The sequence below is a fragment of the Triticum dicoccoides genome, chromosome 4B (genome assembly GCF_002162155.2).
Source record: "Triticum dicoccoides isolate Atlit2015 ecotype Zavitan chromosome 4B, WEW_v2.0, whole genome shotgun sequence".
Classification (NCBI taxonomy): Eukaryota; Viridiplantae; Streptophyta; class Magnoliopsida; order Poales; family Poaceae; genus Triticum; species Triticum dicoccoides.
The window spans coordinates 56,816,915-56,840,109 of record NC_041387.1 but is presented as its reverse complement, the minus strand read 5'-3'; the positions used below and the strand labels follow the sequence as shown (position 1 = coordinate 56,840,109).

The 23,195-nt window shown below is 43.9% G+C and overlaps 1 protein-coding gene across 1 annotated transcript in view; it reads right to left on the bottom strand.

Moving 5' to 3' along the window:
- Positions 1–1,715: 1,715 nt before the first annotated feature.
- Positions 1,716–23,195, bottom strand: part of LOC119292499 (ABC transporter D family member 1-like) — a 38,679-nt gene continuing 17,199 nt past the window's right edge. Inside the window, exons 6-7 of the mRNA XM_037571320.1 lie at positions 1,894–2,007; positions 1,716–1,770 (exon numbers count right to left, since the gene is read on the bottom strand). Coding sequence (XP_037427217.1) covers positions 1,716–1,770; positions 1,894–2,007 — 169 coding nt within the window. The remainder of the gene's footprint in view (positions 1,771–1,893; positions 2,008–23,195) is intronic.

Genomic DNA, 23,195 nt, shown 5'->3' with positions numbered 1-23,195 from the left:
AAAAGTGTTTGTGAATTTCAAAAATTGTTCCATAAATTTCCAAAAAAATGTTTGTCAATTCTAAAAATGTCCGCCGATTCAAAAAAAATCTCACAGTTAAAAAAGTAATACAAAATAATATAAAATGTTCATTAATTAAAAAATGTTCATGATTTTAAAAATAATCACAAATTTGTAAAGAATTTCATGACTTTGCAAAAAGTTCATGATTTCAAATATGTTTACGAGTTTAATTTTTTTTTCATGATTTCAGATAAATATTCAAAAATTCGAAAGGATGTTCACAAGAAAGTAAAGAAAGAAAAAGAAAAAAAGAAAAGAAATACGAAAAATAAAAGAAAAATAGAAAAAAAATGGCTCAAGGACCTTCCCAAAACCAATGAGGAAGAAATCCGAAAAAGGGTCGACCGAAAACAGGATCGAAGGCAGGAGAGGGTACACGCTGGGTTGCTACGCGCCAAATAGGAAACCCCCATGCAGTAGCGGTTGAAAAAATGTTTTAGATTTTTTTGAGACATAAATACGTTTTAGATAGGGGAATCCCCACCTCCACCTGGGCCAGCCCACACAGTAGCGGTTGGAAAAGTATGTTAGTGAATCTCCCCACCCGGGTTGACACACGCAATGGGAAGAGAGTGATAGTGTATCTCAATAATGCAGCAAAATGCGAAAATCATTTTCTAAGCCTGGACTCATCTGCACCTATGTTGAATAAAAATCAAAAAAATACTAGAAAAATTCAAAAATTCCAAAAAAATTTCCATGATAGACAATTTGATGCGTGAGGTCCGCCAAATTTTCAAATCATTTGGACAACTGAGCAATTCTCCGCAAAAAAGACAAATTCGAGTATGTAAAACAATTTACTATTCATGTACTGTTTTGACCCTATTTGTCTTTTTTGCAGGGAGCTACTCAGATGTCCAAGTGAGCTAATATTTGGAGCGAACCTCACGCAATAAATTGTCTACCATGAAAAACACTTGGAATTTTGTGAATTTTTTTCTGACCAGGTGAGATGAGTTCGGGCACCGAATCGCTGCACTCAGCAAAATGTGATTATATCCTTTGGCGATTATGTTTTTTCCTTTCATTGCAACGCACGGTCCTTTTGCTAGTTCTATACAACCAAACACATGATCATCCGTGCACGTGGAGAATGTTAAAGAAACATTCAATTGCAGTTTGGTGATGGCAACAACCAATAACTTATTCCATCATTTCCTGCCTTTTTTGTTTACACGATTTTTTATGACGACGACAATGAAGATGATGGCAACAACAGCCAAATTTATTCCATATGTACTACACTAGCTTGGAATCAATGAATAATAGGATGGATGAATTAACATTAACAGCTGCTCTGAGATTATGTACTGCTGCTATACACTCTTCCTACTTCACTCCACACCTCCAAACCGAAACACCTCCCAATCCTAAGCATCCGGTTTTCCGTCGTCACCTGCTCATTCAGTTTGCTACTAAATTTGGTATAACTAGACTACGATCGACATGTTTCTGCGTCTTTCAGTTCCTGGCAAGGATTCATTTCTTTGTGTCGAGCTGCTTCGCAGATGTACAGACTGCTCCAGCTTTCAGATGGTCTGTGAGGGCGACCTGTTATGAACAAATTGCTGTAGCACCAGTAACAGCAGCAGCATCTTCTGCACGGCATAAGTGACTGAGCCGATAAAACTCTAGCTTGGGGGCGTCAATCAATGCTGGATCTCGCACAGCTCCCAGTTTCCCTCGCCGTCGATGAGCAGGCCTCTGTAAATGGAGCAGGGAAAAGAAGTTCCAGCAAAATACTCAACTTCAGATTATTTGGGAATACGTTTACTATTGAAATGCAGAGGCTACAACAAATAACTGAGCTGCGGTCGCAGCAGATACTTTACACAATTAGCGGGAATGACGCGAACACTTACTTGTGACGAAGTGATCACAGTTATGCCCATGTTTGCTGCTAGCCTGTACAGATGCTCTTCACCATCAACACTCGTAGCGCTGCAATGAAGTGCGAATTTTTAGGACCCACAGTAATTGATCAGTGAATGAAAATAAAAATGGTCAAAGAGAGTTGTGGATGTTGGCGTCTTGGATATGGGGGTATTCAAACTTGCCTGCCTGCGGCCTGCGGCGTGGCTCATCACTGGCCCAGTACGGCTCGTCTTCATCAACCTAAATTCAAGACCCTCACGAGGGGCCATGCCTCGCGAAGCGGACGACGCAAGGCCTCCTCAAGGGCAGCCTCACCAGGCAAGCTCGCGAGGAGGCGAAGAGATCAAGGCAAGGAGTACCTCGCGAGGTGCACATGACGCAAACCATGATGATCAAGACCAAGCAGGCGCCAGGCGGGCGCTGACCAGTGCAGTGTCCTTGTTTCCTCTTTGGTGCAAAGGGGGCAAGCGCAGACACGGAGTACCGAGGCATCAAGCAAAGGTTTCCATATCGATGCAACAAGACCAGGACCAGGAGGACGGCAAGACGGAGGTCACCGTGGAGCCCAAGACGGTGTCATCGCCAGTGCCTTTGGCAGTCGAAGACCACCTTTAGTCGGGATAGCATGTACTGATTGTCCCCCTTTAAATCCCACCATTGTGGAATCCCTTCCCGCTCAATATTTGGGAAAAGGACCAAGGCCTCTATAAATAGGGCTACCCACCACCGTAGCAAAGGACGGATCCATTCGAACCAGAACCACCCACACCAGCATAAGAACACCTCTCCTCGCGAGGCTGTTCTTCCCCTTGTACTGTTCATCATCAGTCCCAGAGGCAATCCACACACCACACACTGGAGTAGGGTATTACACCACAATGGTGGCCTGAACCAGTACATACCTCATGTCCCTTGTGTTGTTCATATTGTTAGCTTAGAATCGCGGTGAAGTTGTGGGCGTGGATCGGTAGGGAGAAGATCTTTGTGCGCACCCCAGAGTTCGAACCTTAAGGGTTTTGCCGGAACCCAATATCCGACATTTGGCCCGCCAGGTAGGGGTGCACCGGAATCTTTTCTCCGTCGATCTGTGTTCCACCGCTTTGTCGCATCAATGTCTGGCGACCCGACGGTCAACGCCAACCGCTCGGCGGCATGGCCTGCCTATGCCGCGCCGCCTGCCCCAGGTGACCTCAACCCCACGCCTCAGGCAACCCGCGCTCCGCAGAGCGCTGCGGGCCGCGGGCGACGCGGTCAAGCGCCACCTGCCCTCACTCCGCGGCAGGTGCGCTCAGCAGCAAGGGCCTCGAATCACGTCGCGGTCACGGCACCGCACACCCGGCGGGAGCAAGCAAACACGAGGGCTGAGCTCACGGTGGCTCGCGAGCTGCTGCGGTGCAGGTTGAAGGAGAGCGGCAGAGATGTGCTGTTGGAGCGCGTTGCCGAGCTCCTGATGCTGCAGCTTCAGGGGCGCCTCCTTTCTGCGTCCAGCTTCCATCTCAGGCCCTGGGCGGATCATGCGGCGGGCCCATCCGCGCCCGTGCGCCCTCAGGCGTGCCCCAAGGCCTCATCAGCACAAGCTCAACCATCAACGCCGGGCGTCAGACTGCATTAGCACCACCCCTAGTGAGCGAGGGCATGCGCATCACCGCCTACAACCCAAGCGGCCTGCCGCCCTATCATCCCCAAGACGGCGTGCTGGGTCAAGCCGCATGGAGCATGGCGCACTACGGCGAAGCCTTCGGGGTGGAAACCTCGGAGGCTTACGTACCCCACATTGTGGACCAGGAGTACGCACTGGAAGACGACCATGACTTGTTCTCCGGACCAGGCTGGGAGGAAGAGAGACCGGAAGCCGAGCCTTTTCAGGAGCCACAAGGAATCATCAGCAACCGCGCTGGCGGCAACAGCTATCGGGTACCGTTAATTCCTCAGGAGCAAGCTTAGGCTAACCATGGATCGTAGGAAGTTCAGGTCACTGCAGCGGATGGTTGCCCCAGCTCAGCAGCCTCCCTTCCGCCAGGAGGGGCGCACTGGGGGCTGCTGGAGAGGGGCCGGGAGCCAGACCCCTCCCCATGGCGTGCGAAGGAAGGTGTTTTCCGAAGGTAGGCCCTTTGCCGGGGAGGTGCTCCGAAGCCTACCCCCGGCAGAGGACCCGTGGTCGTCGGGGGAACCGCTTGCGTCCGCTTTATCCCATTGGTGTCGTCCTTGGTTTCCGGTCGCCGTCAATGATGGTCGAGCGTGGCGCAAGGCGGAGCCCTCGTCTGGCGATATGAAGCAAGGCCGGTACCTGTGAAGAAGGCCTAGTGCCTGTGAAGCTCGCCGCCCGTGACACTCTCACGTAATAATGAGTTGGGGTTGTACATGCCCCGGAGTCTCTGGAGGGCCGCCCTCGGGCCTCGAGGGCTCCCGCCCACGCCCAGTGGCAGCACTTAGCTCTGCGCTGGTGAGAAGACATCGAAGACTAGACTAGGTGCCGGACGCGGCCTTTTGCTTTTTGCCTCCCTTTTTGTGGTCGAGCTTCCTTGCTTTGGGTTTAAGTTGAAATTGAATTTGTGTTTGCGTGTTTTCGGGGGGTGTCTTGTCTCGTTCGTGTGATTTCTCGTGTTCTGATTTCTGCCCTAGTTCAAGGTTCGCGTCACTTGCCTCCCCCCCCCCCCCCGCGAGCCCCTCGCGGGTGGGGCTGGGCTAAGCACATGCGCGCGCCGGCCTTTGGCTATCACTCGCTCTCGCGAGGCTCTCACCACATGATCAGCGGATCCCCTAGAGGACCTTCGGAGGACCACGACCCCAAGGCATGCTCGAGCTAAAGGTAAACCACAGCAACTAACTCATCACGAGGCATGTAGCCTGATGGAGGCACACATTCAGTGTCACCCCTACAAGCATGCGGATGAAGGTCCTTTTTACATGAGGGGCTTCCCCTCCCAAAATGCTCTCACAACCTTCAGGGCCACACCCGAGCTTTTTGTGTGCAGGGAAAAACAACAGGGAGACACAAGATCAGTCGGACATATCGCTCACCGCATCCTCTAGGTCGCCTCCGGAGGCATCACCGGCGTCGCTGTCACCATCACTGTCACCATCACTGTCATCACCATCACCGTCATCGGCGCCATCTTCACCGTCGTTCACCACATCGCCTTCATCCGCGACCACTACCACCCCGTCATCATCAGAAGCGAAGGCCCTAACAAGAGCATCCACGTTGTCCTCTACCCATTGCGCCAGGTCACCTCGAATGACCATGGGCACTGGAGCAATGACGACGTCAAAGTCAAAGTGGGGATCTCTGTCCTGAAGATGGCTGAAGACGCGGGAGAATGCACACCCGAGAAATACGTGGCTCCTCTCCTTGACAAGCTGGCGAGCTCTCTCGGAGCGATTCTGCAGATGCGTCACCACGTCAGTGAAGAATTGGAGATGGGCAGCATAGTTGGTCACACGAGGATATGGAGCGTTCGCGTCGCAGACATTGCCTAGGGCCATGTTGGCCCTATCCCTGAGCTCTTGGAGCATGGGGCCATGCATGTGCTCCAGCATCTGGTGCTGGAGAATTTCTTCTCTGTTCTGCCGCGCAACAGACTCAGCGTCATCAACTCGCCGTTGAAGGAGAAGCAGCTTGGCGCGGGAGAAACCCAACTCAGTCTACGCCGAGACCAGGGTGGCTGCGGTGGCCTTTGTGCACTGCGTTGTTTCTGCCAGCTTGGACCTAAGGGCGGCGGTCCTGCCCGCGGCCTCAGCTTCAATCAACCCTAGCTTCTGGCCATACTCGCGCACAAGATCAATCTTGATAACCCACAAGTGTAGAGGATCACAACAGTTTTCGATAAGTAAGAGTGTCGAATCCAACGAGGAGCTAAAGGTAGAATAAATATTCCCTCAAGTTCTATCGGCCACCGATACAACTCTACGCACGCTTGACATTCGCTTTACCTAGTGAAAGCACAAGTGCTCCCTAGGTGGTTTTGGTAATTAATGTCAACATATCTCTTGTTGGACTAACACTTTTATCTAGTATGTTTCAGACGAGTTCAACAATGGAGTGGCATGGACTAAAGGATGTGGGAACTACTTCAAGATGCTAAGGACAAAGGATTGGCTCAAGCTTCAAGCTCAAGACTCTTCATTTTACATTTCAGTGATCCAAGATCACATTGAGTCTATAGGAAAAGCCAATACTATCAAGGAGGGATGAGGTGTTGCTTAATGAGCCTCTTGCTTCAAGTGCTTAGTGATATGCTCCAAATACTCTCAACTACTTTCCCACTTCCACACATATGTCCTAAACCTAAAGTCAAACTCGGCCCCACTGATTCTTTCTATCCGGCGCCACCAAGTTTGGATGTCTTAGCCATTGCCACAGACCCTAGGCAAATCGGTCTCACCGATAGGGATCTCGGTCTCACCGAGATGGGATTGTAATCTCTCTGTGTATGTCCATTATCAAAATCGGTCTCACCGAGTTTGAGCAATCGGTACTACTGAGATTACAATGCAAACTCTCTGGTTAACTTATTGTCAAAATCGGTCCCACCGAGTTTGATAATCGGTCAAACCGAGTTTGCCTGACCAACTCTCTGGAAAGCTTATTACCAAAATCGGTCCTACCGAGTTTGTGTAATCAGTCTCACCGAGATTACGTTATGCCCTAACCCTAACCGAATCGGTCCTACCGAGTTGCATTTCGGTCCCACCGAAAACTCTAACGGTCACATTATTTGCTAAATCGGTCTGACCGAGTTTAACGATTCGGTCCCATCGAGTTTGGTAGATTGTGTGTAACGGTTAGATTTTGTGTGGAGGCTATATATACCCCTCCACCTCCTCTTCATTCGTGGAGAGAGCCATCAGACTGAACCTACACTTCCAGTATCCTATTTCTGAGAGAGAACTACCTACTCATGTGTTGAGGCCAAGATATTCCATTCCTACCATATGAATCTTGATCTCTAGCCTTCCCCAAGTTGCTTTCCACTCAAACCCTCTTTCCACCAGATCCAAATCCTATGAGAGAGAGTTGAGTGTTGGGGAGACTATCATTTGAAGCACAAGAGCAAGGAGTTCATCATCAACGCACCATTTGTTACTTCTTGGAGAGTGGTGTCTCCTAGATTGGCTAGGTGTCACTTGGGAGCCTCCGACAAAGATTGTGGAGTTGAACCAAGGAGTTTGTAAGGGCAAGGAGATCGCCTACTTCGTGAAGATCTACCGCTAGTGAGGCAAGTCCTTCGTGGGCGACGACCATGGTGGGATAGACAAGGTTGCTACTTCGTGGACCCTTCGTGGGTGGAGCCCTCCGTGGACTCGCGCAACCGTTACCCTTCGTGGGTTGAAGTCTCCATCAACGTGGATGTACGATAGCACCACCTATCGGAACCACGCCAAAAACATTCATGTATCCAATTGCGTTTGAATCCTCCAAACCCTTTCCTTTACATTCTTGCAAGTTGCATGCTTTATTTTCCGCTGCTCATATACTCTTTGCATGCTTGCTTGCTATATGTTGTGAATGTTAAACTTGTGCCTAAACTCCACTCAAACTTTAAAGAAAATTAAAAACTGCACATTTGGTACTTAGTGTCTAATCACCCCCCCCCCCTCTAGACACCTCTTCTCAAGGTCCTACAAGTGGTATCAGAGCCATGGTCTCCATTGCCTTGGTTTAATCACCATTGGAGGAAGATGGATGAGTCTACTTTGGGGAGTCTTAGACATAGGGTGCCTATTCTTGATGGAGAGTATTTTCATGAGTGGAAAAATGAGATGCTTGTAATTTTCAATCAATATCATTTGAACAAGTACATTGCTAGTCCTTGTGCACCTTATGTTGATCCTATGCATCCTACCCTTGATGAGTCTATTGACATGATTAGGAATGTTAGAACTGTTAATCTTATCACTAGAGGCTTGCCTAGAAACTTGATTATAAAACTACCTACTCTTGAGTGTGCCTACACTATATGGAAATTTCTTGAGGAATGATTTCCTGATTATTCTTTGAAAAATCTTGATGAAATTCTTCATAAGTCTATTGCTTTGAGTAAAATGAATACTAGTGATCCTATGTTTGGTGATCGTCTATTTGATCTTACAAACCTTATGCGTGCCAAAGGAAATGTTGGTATTATTAGTGATATTATTTCCAAAGCTATAAAAATTCATAGACAAGATCATTGTCAAGCTCATACTAATGAATCACCCTCTCTAGGATTTGATCCACCACATGACGATGTTGAACGTGGATACTATGATGAGGATGATGATAGTGACTTTGATCTTGATGATGCAATGAGACATTTTGGTCTTATGGCAAATCTTCGGGGATATATGTCAGGAGGAAAGGAATGGGTCCTTGACAGTGGATGTACCGATCACATGACCGGAGATAAAGATATGTTTCATGAGCTTGCTGATAATGATAGTCCTCGAAAGTATGTCACTTTCGGTGACAACTCAAAGGGTAAGGTCGTTAGCCTTGGTAAGGTGGCCATCTCACATGATAGCTCCATACAAAATGTCATGCTCGTTGAATCTCTTGGGTACAACTTACTTTCAGTATATAGACTTGCTGATTTTGGTTTCAATGTTCTATTTACTGAAGTAGATTGCCAAGTGTTTCGTCGAGATAATCATAAAATGGTCTTTACCGGTATACGTAGAGGTGATCTTTACATTGTTGATTTCACTAAAAAGGCTCAACCTAAAACTTGCTTCATTGCTAAATCCTCAAAAGGTTGGTTATGGCATAGACGACTAGGACACGTTGGCATGAGAAACCTTGACAAGCTTATTAAAGGAAATCATATCCTTGGAGTTAATGATGTCATATTTGATAAGGATAGACTTTGCAGTGCTTGTCAAGGAGGTAAACAGGTTGGAGGAAGGCATCCCATGAAGAACATGATGACCACAAAGAGGCCACTCGAGCAACTTCACATGGATCTCTTTGGTCCCAACTCTTACAAGAGTCTCGGTGGAAATTCTTTTGGTCTAGTTATAGTTGATGATTTTTCCAGATTTACGTGGGTGTTCTTTCTCGATGATAAATCGCAGGTCCAAAAGATCTTCAAAAACTTCGCTAGGAAGGCCCAAAACCAATTTGAAGTGAAGATCAAGAAGGTTCGCAACGACAACAGAACGGAGTTCAAGAACGCAAATGTGGACACCTTTCTTGACGAAGAAGGGATTTCACATGAGTTCTCGGCTACGTACACACCTCAACAAAATGGAGTTGTTGAGAGGAAGAACCGGACGCTCATCGAAATGGCGAGAACGATGCTTTGATGAGTACAAGACGCCGAAGCACTTTTGGGCAGAAGCGGTTGAGACAGCTTGTCATGCAACAAATCGCTTGTATCTTCACAAGCTACTCGGCAAGACGGCATACGAGCTACTCATCGGTAACAAACCCCAAGTTGGATACTTTCGAGTACTCGGCTCAAAGTGTTACATTCTTGATAAGCATCGTTGTTCTAAATTTGCTCCTAAGTCTCATGAAGGTTTCCTACTAGGTTATGGCTCAAACTCTCACACATACCATGTCTACAACAATTTCACCTGAAAGGTTGAAGAGACGGTAGATGTGAAGTTTGATGAATCTAACGGCTTGCAAGTAGAGCAATTGCCAATTGATGTAGGAGACAAAGATCCTTCGGAAGCAATCCAAGACTTGTCTATTGGCAAGGTCCGTCCAACGGAGGTGAAGGAGAGTACCTCGTTTGTCCAAGTGGAAGCTTCTACTTCACGACAAGGTGAACCAAGAGTTGATACGGAAGCATCCACAAGTGGGACACACCAAGATGAAGGAAACGAGGAAGTGCATCAAGATGAACGTCAACAACCTCCTTCTCCACCATGACAAGAGAACGACAACACCAACAATGAAGAAGGCTAAGAAGAAGAACAAGATGAAGAAGATGTTCAACGAAGAACCAAGAAAAAGCTTTCACGAGTTCGAGCAAGAATTGCTAAAGACCATCCCGTCGAGCAAATCTACAATGATATTCAAACCGGGAGAATCACTCGCTCTAAAACTCATTTAGCTAACTTTTGTGAAAACTATTCTTTCATCTCTAGCATTGAACCTATGAAGGTCGAAGAAGCATTGGAAGATCCGGATTGGATAAATGCTATGCATGAAGAGCTACACAACTTTGAGAGGAACCAAGTTTGGACATTGGTTGAGAAGCCCGACAACAACCACAACATCATCGGTACCAAATGGGTGTTTCGCAACAAGCAAGATGAAGATGGACAAGTTGTTCGCAACAAAGCACGTCTCGTCGCCCAAGACTACACACAAGTCGAAGGTATGGACTATGGTGAGACTTACGCCCCCGTTGCTAGACTTGAGTCTATTCGCATCTTACTTGCCTATGCTAATCACCATGATATCACCTTGTACCTAATGGACATTAAAAGTGCTTTTCTAAATGGTGAAATAGAGGAGGAAGTTTATGTTAAACAACCCCCCAGCTTTGTCAATCCTAAGAAACCCAATCATGTTTAGTAACTTCACAAAGCTCTTTATGGTCTTAAACAAGCTCCTAGAGCATGGTATAAATGCTTGACCAAGTTCCTTATTGAGAAAGGCTTTGAAATTGGGAAAATTGATTCCACACTCTTTACTAAAAGGGTTAATGGTGAACTATTTGTGTGTCAAATCTATGTTGATGATATTATATTTGGTTCAACTAACCCTCATTTTAGTGAAAAGTTTGGGAAGCTAATGTCGGAGAAGTTTGAGATGTCTATGATGAGTGAACTCAAATTCTTTCTTGGGTTGCAAATCAAGCAAACTAAGGAAGGTACTTTTGTCTCTCAAACGAAGTACACTAAGGACTTATTCAAGAAGTTCAATATGCAAGAATGCAAAGGTATGTCTACACCCATGCCTACTAGTGGACATCTTGACTTAACCAAAGATGATGAACCGGTTGATCAAAAGGTTTATCGCTCTATGATTGGTTCATTGTTATATCTATGTGCTTCACGTCCCGATATGATGCTAAGTGTGTGCATGTGTGCACGATACCAAGCTGCTCCTAAAGAATATCATCTTAAGGCCATGAAAAGGATAGTGAGATACTTAATCCATACACCAAATTTTGGCATTTGGTATCCTAAGAGGGCCTCTTTCGATCTTGTTGGCTATTCTGACTCGGACTATGCCGGAGACAAGGTTGATAGAAAGTCCACTTCGGGTACTTGTCAATTTCTTGGTAGATCTCTTGTGTCTTGGTCCTCCAAGAAACAAAACTCGGTATCCTTATCCACCGGTGAAGCTGAATATATTGCCGCTGGATCATGTTGTGCTCAATTACTTTGGATGACCCAAACTCTTAAAGATTATGGGATATATGTGAGACATGTTCCATTGCTTTGTGATAATGAAAGTGCTATCAAAATTGGTCATAATCCTGTGCAACATTCTCGAACTAAGCATATTGAAGTTCGTCATCATTTCATTCGAGATCATGTTGCTAAGGGTGACATTGATCTTAAGCATGTTCGCACCGAAAAGCAATTAGCGGATATATTCACTAAACCTCTTGATGAGAAAGTATTTTTCAGGTTGAGAGGAGAATTGAACATCATTGATTCTTCAAACTTGGAGTAGAAACTCCATTGGATACATGCAAGACATGAGCCTATGACTAATCCTTGATATTTCTCTTATGATGAAAATCTTATGTCTTGGATATATTTGTATCTTGCATGTTATCTAACCCATGTAGGTACTTGGTTGAATCAAATTCCATGAGGTTGAAACCTACTCATATCTTGATCAATCTCTACATCACCAAGTCTCTATACAAAGGTGGTTGAAGACAAGGAAGCACGAAACCATTCGAACATATCCTTTGACAAATTCTATGTTAAGCTTCACGAGTGTCATTTTTGGATACACAAGTGCTCTTCCTTGCAAGAACTAACCCATGTAGGTAGATGGACTCAAATTCCAAGTGGTGCTCCAAATTCTTGATGAGCTACATCAACCTCGAGCAACTCACACAAGTTCAACTACATGGACATCACCACCAACCAAGGTATGTTAATCCATCTTAGAGAAGCTTTACTCCGAGACATGAGCTAAAGCAACTCGACAAGATGTGAATACATCAAGATGCTTAAACAAAAAATGGCAACCCCATTTTGAGCTTAAACGATGAGTATGACCTATGATCAAGTGATCTCACTTGACTCCTAAGTCAATATACTCTAACATAGGTGACTTTGTCGCCGACCATTTCTAGATGAAGTTCCCTTGTGTTTTCTTCTGTGTTTTTGCATTTGTCTCATGCATATTTGTTTCCCCTTTCAAAAAAAACTTCATCTAGATTTCTTTCTTTTTGCTCTGCATTCTATGCATCCAATTCCTTGCATATCATTCAGTTAATTCCTTGCAAATCTTTGTGAGATATTACTAGTCTAGTGAGCTGAGGTGACAGGTGTTTTCTCTGCGATGAACTCGGTTCCACCGATTTGTTATTTTCGCTCCAACCGAATACTTTCGGTACCACCGAAGCATACCACTCGGTGCCACCGATTTCACAACAGGAAAAACAGTTTGCCACATATTCTGTGTCTCTTCTGATCCAGCTCCACTCAATGAATCTTGTCCTCTAACAAGCATCACATTTTTATCATTGCTTTATGTTGTGACTCAAGGATCAAACCCATTCACGTCAAATTCCAGAGGGAGAGAGAGAGGTTACATCTTTATCAAGCCCTTCTTGGAAATTGATGTCAAAGGGGGAGGAGAGATCACATCAAAGCTTATCATTTAGAGAGAGAGATCACATCTTATAGGGGAGAGAGATCCTTCAGGGAAAGAGAGAGAGATCTCTAGGGGGAGAGAATACTAGTAGAGAGCATTTCTCAAGGATCCCAGATGCTTAGTGTTCAAGAGGAGAGCCACATGTCTTATTGAGGGAAAAGACATGTTCATGTTCATATGTGCTTATTTGCATTAGCTTGCATTAGCTCTGTTCATTTATATCTTTCAGCTCTGATTTTTTGTTCCCTATCTTCTCCCAGTATCCCATGTTAGATTCAGGGGGAGCAAGACATCTAAGGGAAAGAGATCATTTAAATTCATTGCATATGTTTACTCTTGGGGACATGTCTAATCCAATGTGGTACTTAGTACTCACTCTCTACATGTCATCCCAGTCTTGGTATTCTTGTAGTTTCTTCTGTTTGCTCTGGCTAGTAGATGTACCTGTGTTATCTAACCTTGTTTGTGCAGGTTCATTCCATCCTAAGCCTACTCAAGACTACAAGGTAAGTATATGCATCACAATCATGTGTATGATGAATTCTTGCTGATGTACATACTGTTTGCAAGAAGGACTCATGGGCATGAAGGTATTTCCTTTAATACTTTTTGCTCTGATGCATATGGCCAAGATACATGTAACACATTGCCTGATCTATCATGGTTATGCTATCACATGCTTCTATATTTCATATTCACATGATTGCATACATGTAGGGGGAGCCTATGCTTGTTACATGTCTTTCCAAAGCTTTACTTGATGTTCTTTATATCTTTATCTAAAGCTTTGATGTATGTTGTGATCAATTACCAAAAAGGGGGAGATTGAAAGCACAAGTGCTCCCTAGGTGGTTTTGGTAATTAATGTCAACATATCTCTTGTTGGACTAACACTTTTATCTAGTATGTTTCAGAAAAGTTCAACAATGGAGTGGCATGGACTAAAGGATGTGGGAACTCCTTCAAGATGTTAAGGACAAAGGATTGGCTCAAGCTTCAAGCTCAAGACTCTTCATTTTACATTTCAGTGATCCAAGATCACATTGAGTCTATAGGAAAAGCCAATACTATCAAGGAGGGATGAGGTGTTGCTTAATGAGCCTCTTGCTTCAAGTGCTTAGTGATATGCTCCAAATACCCTCAACTACTTTCCCACTTCCACACATATGTCCTAAACCTAAAGTCAAACTCGGCCCCACTGATTCTTTCTATCCGGCGCCACCGAGTTTGGATGTCTTAGCCACTGCCACAAACCCTAGGCAAATCGGTCTCACCGGTAGGGATCTCGATCTCACCGAGATGGGATTGTAATCTCTCTGTGTATGTCCATTATCAAAATCGGTCTCACCGAGTTTGAGCAATCGGTACTACCGAGATTACAATGCAAACTCTCTGGTTAACTTATTATCAAAATTGGTCCCATCGAGTTTGATAATCGGTCAAACCGAGTTTGCCTGACCAACTCTGTGGAAAGCTTATTACCAAAATTGGTCCTACCGAGTTTGTGTAATCGGTCTCACCGAGATTACATTATGCCCTAACCCTAACCGAATCGGTCCTACCGAGTTGCATTTCGGTCCCACCGAAAACTCTAACGGTCACATTATTTGCTAAATCGGTCTGACCGAGTTTAACGATTCGGTCCCACCGAATTTGGTAGATTGTGTGTAACGGTTAGATTTTGTGTGGAGGCTATATATACCCCTCCACCTCCTCTTCATTCATGGAGAGAGCCATCAGACTGAACCTACACTTCCAGTATCCTATTTCTGAGAGAGAACTACCTACTCATGTGTTGAGGCCAAGATATTCCATTCCTACCATATGAATCTTGATCTCTAGCCTTCCCCAAGTTGCTTTCCACTCAAACCCTCTTTCCACCAGATCCAAATCCTATGAGAGAGAGTTGAGTGTTGGGGAGACTATCATTTGAAGCACAAGAGCAAGGAGTTCATCATCAACGCACCATTTGTTACTTCTTGGAGAGTGGTGTCTCCTAGATTGGCTAGGTGTCACTTGGGAGCCTCCGACAAAGATTGTGGAGTTGAACCAAGGAGTTTGTAAGGGCAAGGAGATCGCCTACTTCGTGAAGATCTACCGCTAGTGAGGCAAGTCCTTCGTGGGCGACGACCATGGTGGGATAGACAAGGTTGCTACTTCGTGGACCCTTCGTGGGTGGAGCCCTCCGTGGACTCGCGCAACCGTTACCCTTCGTGGGTTGAAGTCTCCATCAACGTGGATGTACGATAGCACCACCTATCGGAACCACGCCAAAAACATCCGTGTCTCCAATTGCGTTTGAATCCTCCAAACCCTTCCCTTTACATTCTTGCAAGTTGCATGCTTTATTTTCCGCTGCTCATATACTCTTTGCATGCTTTCTTGCTATATGTTGTGAATGTTAAACTTGTGCCTAAACTCCACTCAAACTTCAAAGAAACTTAAAAACTTCAACTTTGGTACTTAATGTCTAATCACCCCCCCTCTAGACACCTCTTCTCAAGGTCCTACACCTAGAACAAGTATGAAACTAGAAGTACTTTGTAGGTGTGAAAGGATAGGTTTGCAAGATAATAAAGAGCATGTAAATAAAAAGTAGGGGCTGTTTAGATAAAGATGCAAATAAAGTAAATATAACGAGTGTGGAAAAGTGGTGGTAGGAGTTGTGGAATTGTCCCTAAGCAATTGATTATGTTACTAGACCGGTAATCACTATTGCAATTCTATTTGAGGGAGAGGCATAAGATAACATACTTTCTCTACTTGGATCATATGCACTTATGATTGGAACTCTAGCAAGCATCCGCAACTACTAAAGATTCACTAAGGTAAAACCCAACCATAGCATTAAAGCATCAAGTCCCCTTTTATCCCATACGCAAACAACCTACTTACTCGGGTCTGTGCTTCTGTCACTCACGCCACCCACCATAAGCAAATCATAAACATATTGCAAACCCTACAGCAGGAATCCCTCACGCTTGCGCGACACAGAGAGCACCATAGGACAGCACCAATAATAAAACATGAAACTCAAACCAATCATAGCAATTCATCAATCACCGATAGGACAACGAAAATCTACTCAGACATCATAGGATGGCAACACATCATTGGGTAATAATATGAAGCATAAAGCACCATGTTCAAGTAGAGGGTACAGAGGGATGCGGGAGAGTGGACCACTGAATATAGATGGGGGAAGGTGATGGAGATGTTGGTGAAGACGGCGGAGATGTTGGTGTAGATCGCGATGATGATGATGGCCCCTGGCGGCGTTCCGGCACCACCGGAAGCAAGGGGGAGAGGGCCCCCCTTCTTATTAATCTTCGTTGACCTCCTCCCTAGATGGGAGAAGGGTTTCCCCTCTGGTCCTTGGCTCCCATGGCGTGGGAGGGGTGAGAGCCCCTCCGAGATTGGATCTATCTCTCTGTTTTTGCGTTCTCAGATTCTACCCCTTCACCGTTTCTTTAATATTCGGAGATCCGTAACTCCGATTGGGGTGAATCTTTCGCCCATATTTTTCTCATAAAATTAGCTTTCTTGCGGCAAAAGAAGGGTATCAACCGCCTTACGGGTGGCCCACGAGAGTGCCAGGCGCGCCCAGGGGTGTGGGGCGCCCCCCTGTCTCGTGGCCACCTAGGACACCGTTTTGCGTTGATTCTTCCTCCGGAAAATCCCAAATATTCCAAAATAATTCTCTATCCGTTTTATCCCATTTGGACTCTGTTTGATATTGGTTTTCTGTGAAACATAAAACATGCAAAAAAAAGGAACTGGCACTGGGCACTGGATCAATATGTTAGTCCCAAAAATAGTATAAAAAGTTGCCAAAAGTATATGAAGGTTGAAGAATATTGGCATGGAACAAGCAAAAATTATAGATATGACGGAGACGTATCAGCATCCCCAAGCTTAATTCCTGCTCGTCCTCGAGTAGGTAAATGATAAAAAGATAATTTTTGATGTGGAATGCTACCTAGCATAATCTTGATCAAATATCTAATCATGGCATGAATATTAAGACACACGTGATTCAAAGCAATGGTCTATCATTTGACATAAAAAACAATAATACTTCGAGCGTAACAGTAAAGCAATCATGTCTTTTCAAAACAACAAGGCTAAAGCAAGCTTATCCCTACAAAATCATATAGTTTGGCCATGCTTCATTTTCGTCACACAAAATACTCCCATCATGCACAACCCCGATGACGAGCCGAGCAATTGGCTCATACTTTTTAACGCGCTTCAGCTTTTTCAACCCTCATGCAATACATGAGCGCAAGCCATGGATATAGCACTATAGGTGGAATAGAATATAATGGTGGAGGTTTATATGAAGAAGACAAAAAAGGAGAAAGTCTCACATCGACGCGGCTAATCAACGGGCTATGGAGATGCCCATCAATTGATGTCAATGCGAGGAGTAGGGATTGCCATGGAACAGATGCACTAGAGCTATAAGTGTATGAAAGCTCAAACTGAAAACTAAGTGGGTGTGCATCCAACTTGCTTGCTCATGAAGACCTAGGGCATTTGAGGAAGCCCATCATTGGAATATACAAGCCAAGTTCTATAATGAAAAATTCCCACTAGTATATGAAAGTGACAACATAAGAGACTCTCTATATGAAGAACATGGTGCTACTTTGAAGCACAAGTGTGGAAAAAGGATAGTAACATTGCCCTTTTTTTTCTTTTTTTTCTTTTTTCTTCTTTTTCTTTTCTTTTTGGGTGGGCTTCTTTGGCCCCCTTTTTTATTTAGGATTCTTTGGCCTTTCCTTTTTTTCTTTTTTTTCTTTTTTCTTTTTTTATGGGGCAATGCTCTATAATGATGATCATCACACTTTTATTTACTTACAACTCGATATTACAACTGGATACTAGAACAAAGATATGACTCTATATGAATGCCTCCGGCGGTGTACCGGGATGTGCAATGATCTAGCGTAGCAATGACATCAAAAAACGGACAAGCCATGAAAACATCATGCTAGCTATCTTACGATCATGCAAGGCAATATGACAATGAATGATCAAGTCATGTATATGATGATGATGGAAGTTGCATGGCAATATATCTCGGAATGGCTATGGAAATGCCATAATAGGTAGGTACGGTGGCTGTTTTGAGGAAGATATAAGGAGGCTTATGTGTGATAGAGTGTATCGTATCACGGGGTTTGGATGCACCGGCGAAGTTTGCACCAACTCTCAAGGTGAGAAAGGGCAATGCACGGTACCGAAGAGGCTAGCAATGATGGAAAGGTAAAAGTGTGTATAATTCATGGACTCACATTAGTCATAAAGAACTCATATACTTATTGCAAAAGTTTATTAGCCCTCGAAGCAAAGTACTACTACGCATGCCCCTAGGGGGATAGATTGGTAGTAAAAGACCATCGCTCGTCTCCGACTGCCACTCGGAAGACAATCAAAGAAACACCCCGTGCTTCAAATTTGTCACACAACGGTTACCATACATGCATGCTACGGGACTTGCAAACCTCAACACAAGTGTCTCTACAATCCACAACCACCCACTTAGCATAACTCTAATATCACCATCTTTATATCGCAAAACTATTGCAAGGAATCAAACATATCATATTCAGCGATCTACAAGTTTATGTAGGATTTTATGACTAACCATGTGAATGACCAATTCCTGTCATCTCTCTAAATAGATATAAGTGAAGCAAGAGAGTTTAATTATTTCTACAAAAGATATGCCCATGCTCTAACAAATATAAATGAAGCAAAAGAGCATTCTACAAATGGTGGTTTTCTATGTGAAGAGAAACAGGCAATCCAAACTTCAAACGATATACGTGAAGCACATGAAGCATTCTATAAAGCCATACTCAAAAGATTTAAATGAAGTGCAATGAGAATTTTATAAATCAATAAAGGACTATATCATACCAGCATGGTGCATAAAAGCAAAGTGAAAACTAAATGCAAAAGATGCTCCAAGACTTGCACATAATGCATGAACGAAACGAATCTGAAAACATACCGATACTTGTTGAAGAAAGAGGGGATGCCTTCCGGGGCATCCCCAAGCTTAGACACTTGAGTCTTCTTGAATATTTACTTGAGGTGCCTTGGGCATCCCCAAGCTTGATCTCTTGCCTCTCTTTCTTTTCCTCATATCGAAACCTCCTCGATTAGACACTTCATCCACACAAAACTTCAACAGAAAACTCGGTAAGATCCGTTAGTATAATAAAGCAAATCACTACTCTAAGTATTGTTGCAAACCAATTAATATTTTGCTTTTGCATTGTGTCTACTGTAATATAACTTTTCCATGGCTTAATCCACTGATATAAATTGATAGATTCATCAAAACAAGCAAACTATGCATCAAAAACAGAATCTGTCAAAAACAGAACAGTCTGTAGTAATCTGAACATTCACCATACTTCTGGTACCCCAAAAATTCTACCAAAATTAGGAAACATAAAAACTTTATACATCAAGACAGTGCAAAAAGAATCAGAACCATTTGACTTTCCAGTTAAAAATGTAAAATCGTGCACTACAGCCAAAGTTTCTGTCCTGCACCGTACAAACCAACAAGCTTTGTAAACATCCTGAAGGCAAACCTTGGCACGTTATTTTTATAATACAATGGAATTATACAAGGGGATAATTATTTTTTTTGAAAAGTTTCTGTAATTAAGATTCACAAAGTTTCCGTGAGCATGAACAAAGTTCAAGGGTAGCTCCCACTTCAACAATGCTTGTCTCTCTCACTTTCACTTTCCTTTTTGAAAAGGTTTTAGGTTCCCCTCTTTATTTTTTTGTTTTTAAACTATATAAAAGCACTCAACAGAAATAAATGACTCTCTAAAACTTTCGGATTGTCTCCCTGGCAGCGCTTTCTTTAAAGCCATTAAGCTAGGCATTCCGTGCTCAAGTAATGAATCCACCCGGATCCCAAGGTATATCAAAGCCAATTTTAATTAACAATGATTTGTAATTTAGTAGTGAGCACAAAGTAACATATATCATGCAACAATGAAGTCTAACTCTCTTTCTATGCATTGGCATGTCATAAAAGTACAATTCATGCACACCAAGTAAAGGCCAATGCGTAGTATAAGCAGTTTCTTGCAATTCCATCGTGTTGGAAACATAAAGAGGCGGAGATGTAGTTCCTCTCTCATAATAATTGCAAGTAGGAGCAGCAAGCACATGCATATTATATATATCAAAATCATCATGTGCAACGGTAAAATGCAACCCATCAACATAATCTTTAATAAGCACAAACTTCTCCGATATAGTGTAGTTTGGAGAATTCAATAAGATGATAGGACTATCATGCGTGGATGCAATAGCAACAATTTCATGTTTAACATAAGGAACTATAGCAAGTTCATCTCCATAAGCATAATTCATATTGGCATGTTGGCCACAAGCATAGCAAGCATCATCAAAAAGGGATATTTCAAACAAATTCAAGGGATCATAGCAATCATCATTGCAATCATCCTTCGGTAAGCACGAAGGGGAATTAAACAATGTATGAGTTGAAGAGTTACTCTCATTAGAAGGTGGGCACGGGTGATCAATCCGCTCTTCCTCCTTTTGTTTTTCTCTCTCCTCATCATCTTTTTCATCCAATGAGCTCATAGTTTCATCAATTTCTTCTTCCATAGCTCCCTGCAAAATATTAATCTCTTCTTGGACAGCGGAGACTTTCTCAATAAATGCATTAATATTGTAATTGTATTCATAATTTTTATAGCAAAATTTTCAGGTCTATAAACCGCATCATCAAAATCATCAAACTCTTTAAACATAGATTCAATCCCATAAGCACCCATAAAAGCAACAAATTCTTCTATTTGTTCCACATCATAGTAATGATATCTACCATTGGCATAAGAAGCTAAGGTTGTATTATCATTGAATTTGCATGAAAAGAGAAGGTGTGGAGCCTTCATCCTAGAGCAACAAGTATAATCATGTATCAAGCATAGTTGACGAGTATACCAACGTAATATATGAATTTGATCCCATAATAGTTTCCCTTTTTGTGTCAAGCGATAATCCCTAAAGTATTCATGTTGATCCAACGTGTCTCCCATAACATAATTGAATGGGGTTTTCTCAGGATTATTAAAGTAGTACATAATGTGTTTCACATAACAAGCATCGAGGGTTTTAGGAAGTTCCCTATCTCCATGAGTAGCATCTACACCTAATTTTTTTGGTATTTCGTGTTCCATATCCATAACTAAAGATAGAGAACAACTAAGAACAACAAATAAAAATTACTTAGTGATAAAGCAAACAAGCACACACGAGAATATTCACGCCACGCTATGACTCCCCGGCAACGGCGCCAGAAAAAGGTCTTGATAACCCACAAGTGTAGGGGATCGCAACAGTTTTCGATAAGTAAGAGTGTCGAACCCAACGAGGAGCTAAAGGTGGAATAAATATTCCCTCAAGTTCTATCGACCACCGATACAACTCTACGCACGCTTGACGTTCGCTTTACCTAGAACAAGTATGAAACTAGAAGTACTTTGTATGTGTGAAAGGATAGGTTTGCAAGATAATAAAGAGCACGTAAATAAAAAGTAGGGGCTGTTTAGATAAAGATGCAAATAAAGTAAATATAACGAGTGTGGAAAAGTGGTGGTAGGAGTTGTGGAATTGTCCCTAAGCAATTAACTATGTTACTAGACCGGTAATCACTATTGCAATTCTATTTGAGGGAGAGGCATAAGCTAACATACTTTCTCTACTTTGATCATATGCACTTATGATTGGAACTATAGCAAGCATACGCAACTACTAAAGATTCATTAAGGTAAAACCCAACCATAGCATTAAAGCATCAAGTCCCCTTTTATCCCATACGCAAACAACCTACTTACTCGGGTTTGTGCTTCTGTCACTCACGCCACGCACCATAAGAAAATCATAAACATATTGCAAACCCTACAGCGGGAATCCCTCACGCTTGCGCGACACGGAGAGCACCATAAGACAGCACCAATAATAAAACATGCAACTCAAACCAATCATAGCAATTCATCAATCACCGATAGGACAACGAAAATCTACTCAGACATCATAGGATGGCAACACATCATTGGGTAATAATATGAAGCATAAAGCACCATGTTCAAGTAGAGGGTACAGCGAGATGCGGGAGAGTGGACCGCTGAATATAGATGGGGGAAGGTGATGGAGATGTTGGTGAAGACGGCGGTGGTGTAGATCGCGGTGATGATGATGGCCCCTGGCGGTGTTCTGGCGCCACCAGAAACAAGGGGGAGAGGCCCCCCCCCTTCTTCTTCTTCTTCCTTGACCTCCTCCCTAGATGGGAGAAGGGTTTCCCCTCTGGTCCTTGGCTCCCATGGCATGGGAGGGGCGAGAGCCCCTCCGAGATTGGATCTATCTCTCTGTTTCTGCGTTCTCAGATTCTACCCCTTCACCGTTTCTTTAATATCCGGAGATCCGTAACTCCGATTGGGGTGAATCTTTCGCCCATATTTTTCTCATAAAATTAGCTTTATTGCGGCAAAAGAAGGGCATCAACTGCCTTACGGGTGGCCCACGAGAGTGGCAGGCGCGCCCAGGAGGTGTGGGCGTGCCCCCTGTCTCGTGGCCACCTCGGACACCGTTTCGCGTTGATTATTCCTCCGAAAAATCCCAAATATTCCAAAATAATTCTCCGTCCGTTTTTATCCCGTTTGGACTCTGTTTGATATTGGTTTTCTGCGAAACCTAAAACATGCAACAAACAGAAACTGGCACTGGGCACTGGATCAATATGTTAGTCCCAAAAATAGTATAAAAAGTTGCCAAAAGTATATGAAAGTCGAAGAATATTGGCATGGAACAAGCAAAAATTATAGATACGACGGAGACGTATCAATCCGCACAAACTTCTGCCACGCGGCGGTTGACCTCTTCTTGGAACCGAGCCTCCCGCTCGCCAACATCATCCTCCGCCTGGGTAACCAGGCGCTCCCTTGTCTCCAACAGCTCAAGGTCGAGGTTGCGCTTGGCAGCCTCCAGCGTCAGCGCTTCCTCACGCCTCCGGAGCTCCTCTTCCTCGACGGGCATCCCCTTCAGCGATGCGAGGGCGGCCTAATGCAGCTCCACCTGCTGCTCCAGGGAAGCGCTCCAGGCTTGGAGCTCCCACGCGCGCTTCTCCGCGATCTCGCGCCGTTGGTTGATACGTCTCCAACGTATCTATAATTTATGAAGCATTCATGCTATTATATTATCTATTTTGAATGATTATGGGCTTTATTATACACTTTTATATTACTTTTCGGACTAACCTATTAATCGGAGGCCCAGCCCATATTGCTGTTTTATTGCCTGTTTCAGTATTTCGAAGAAAAGGAATATCAAACGGAGTCCAAACGGAATGAAACCTTCGGCAGCGTGATTTTTGGAAAGATTATGATCCAGGAGACTTGGAGTGCAAGCC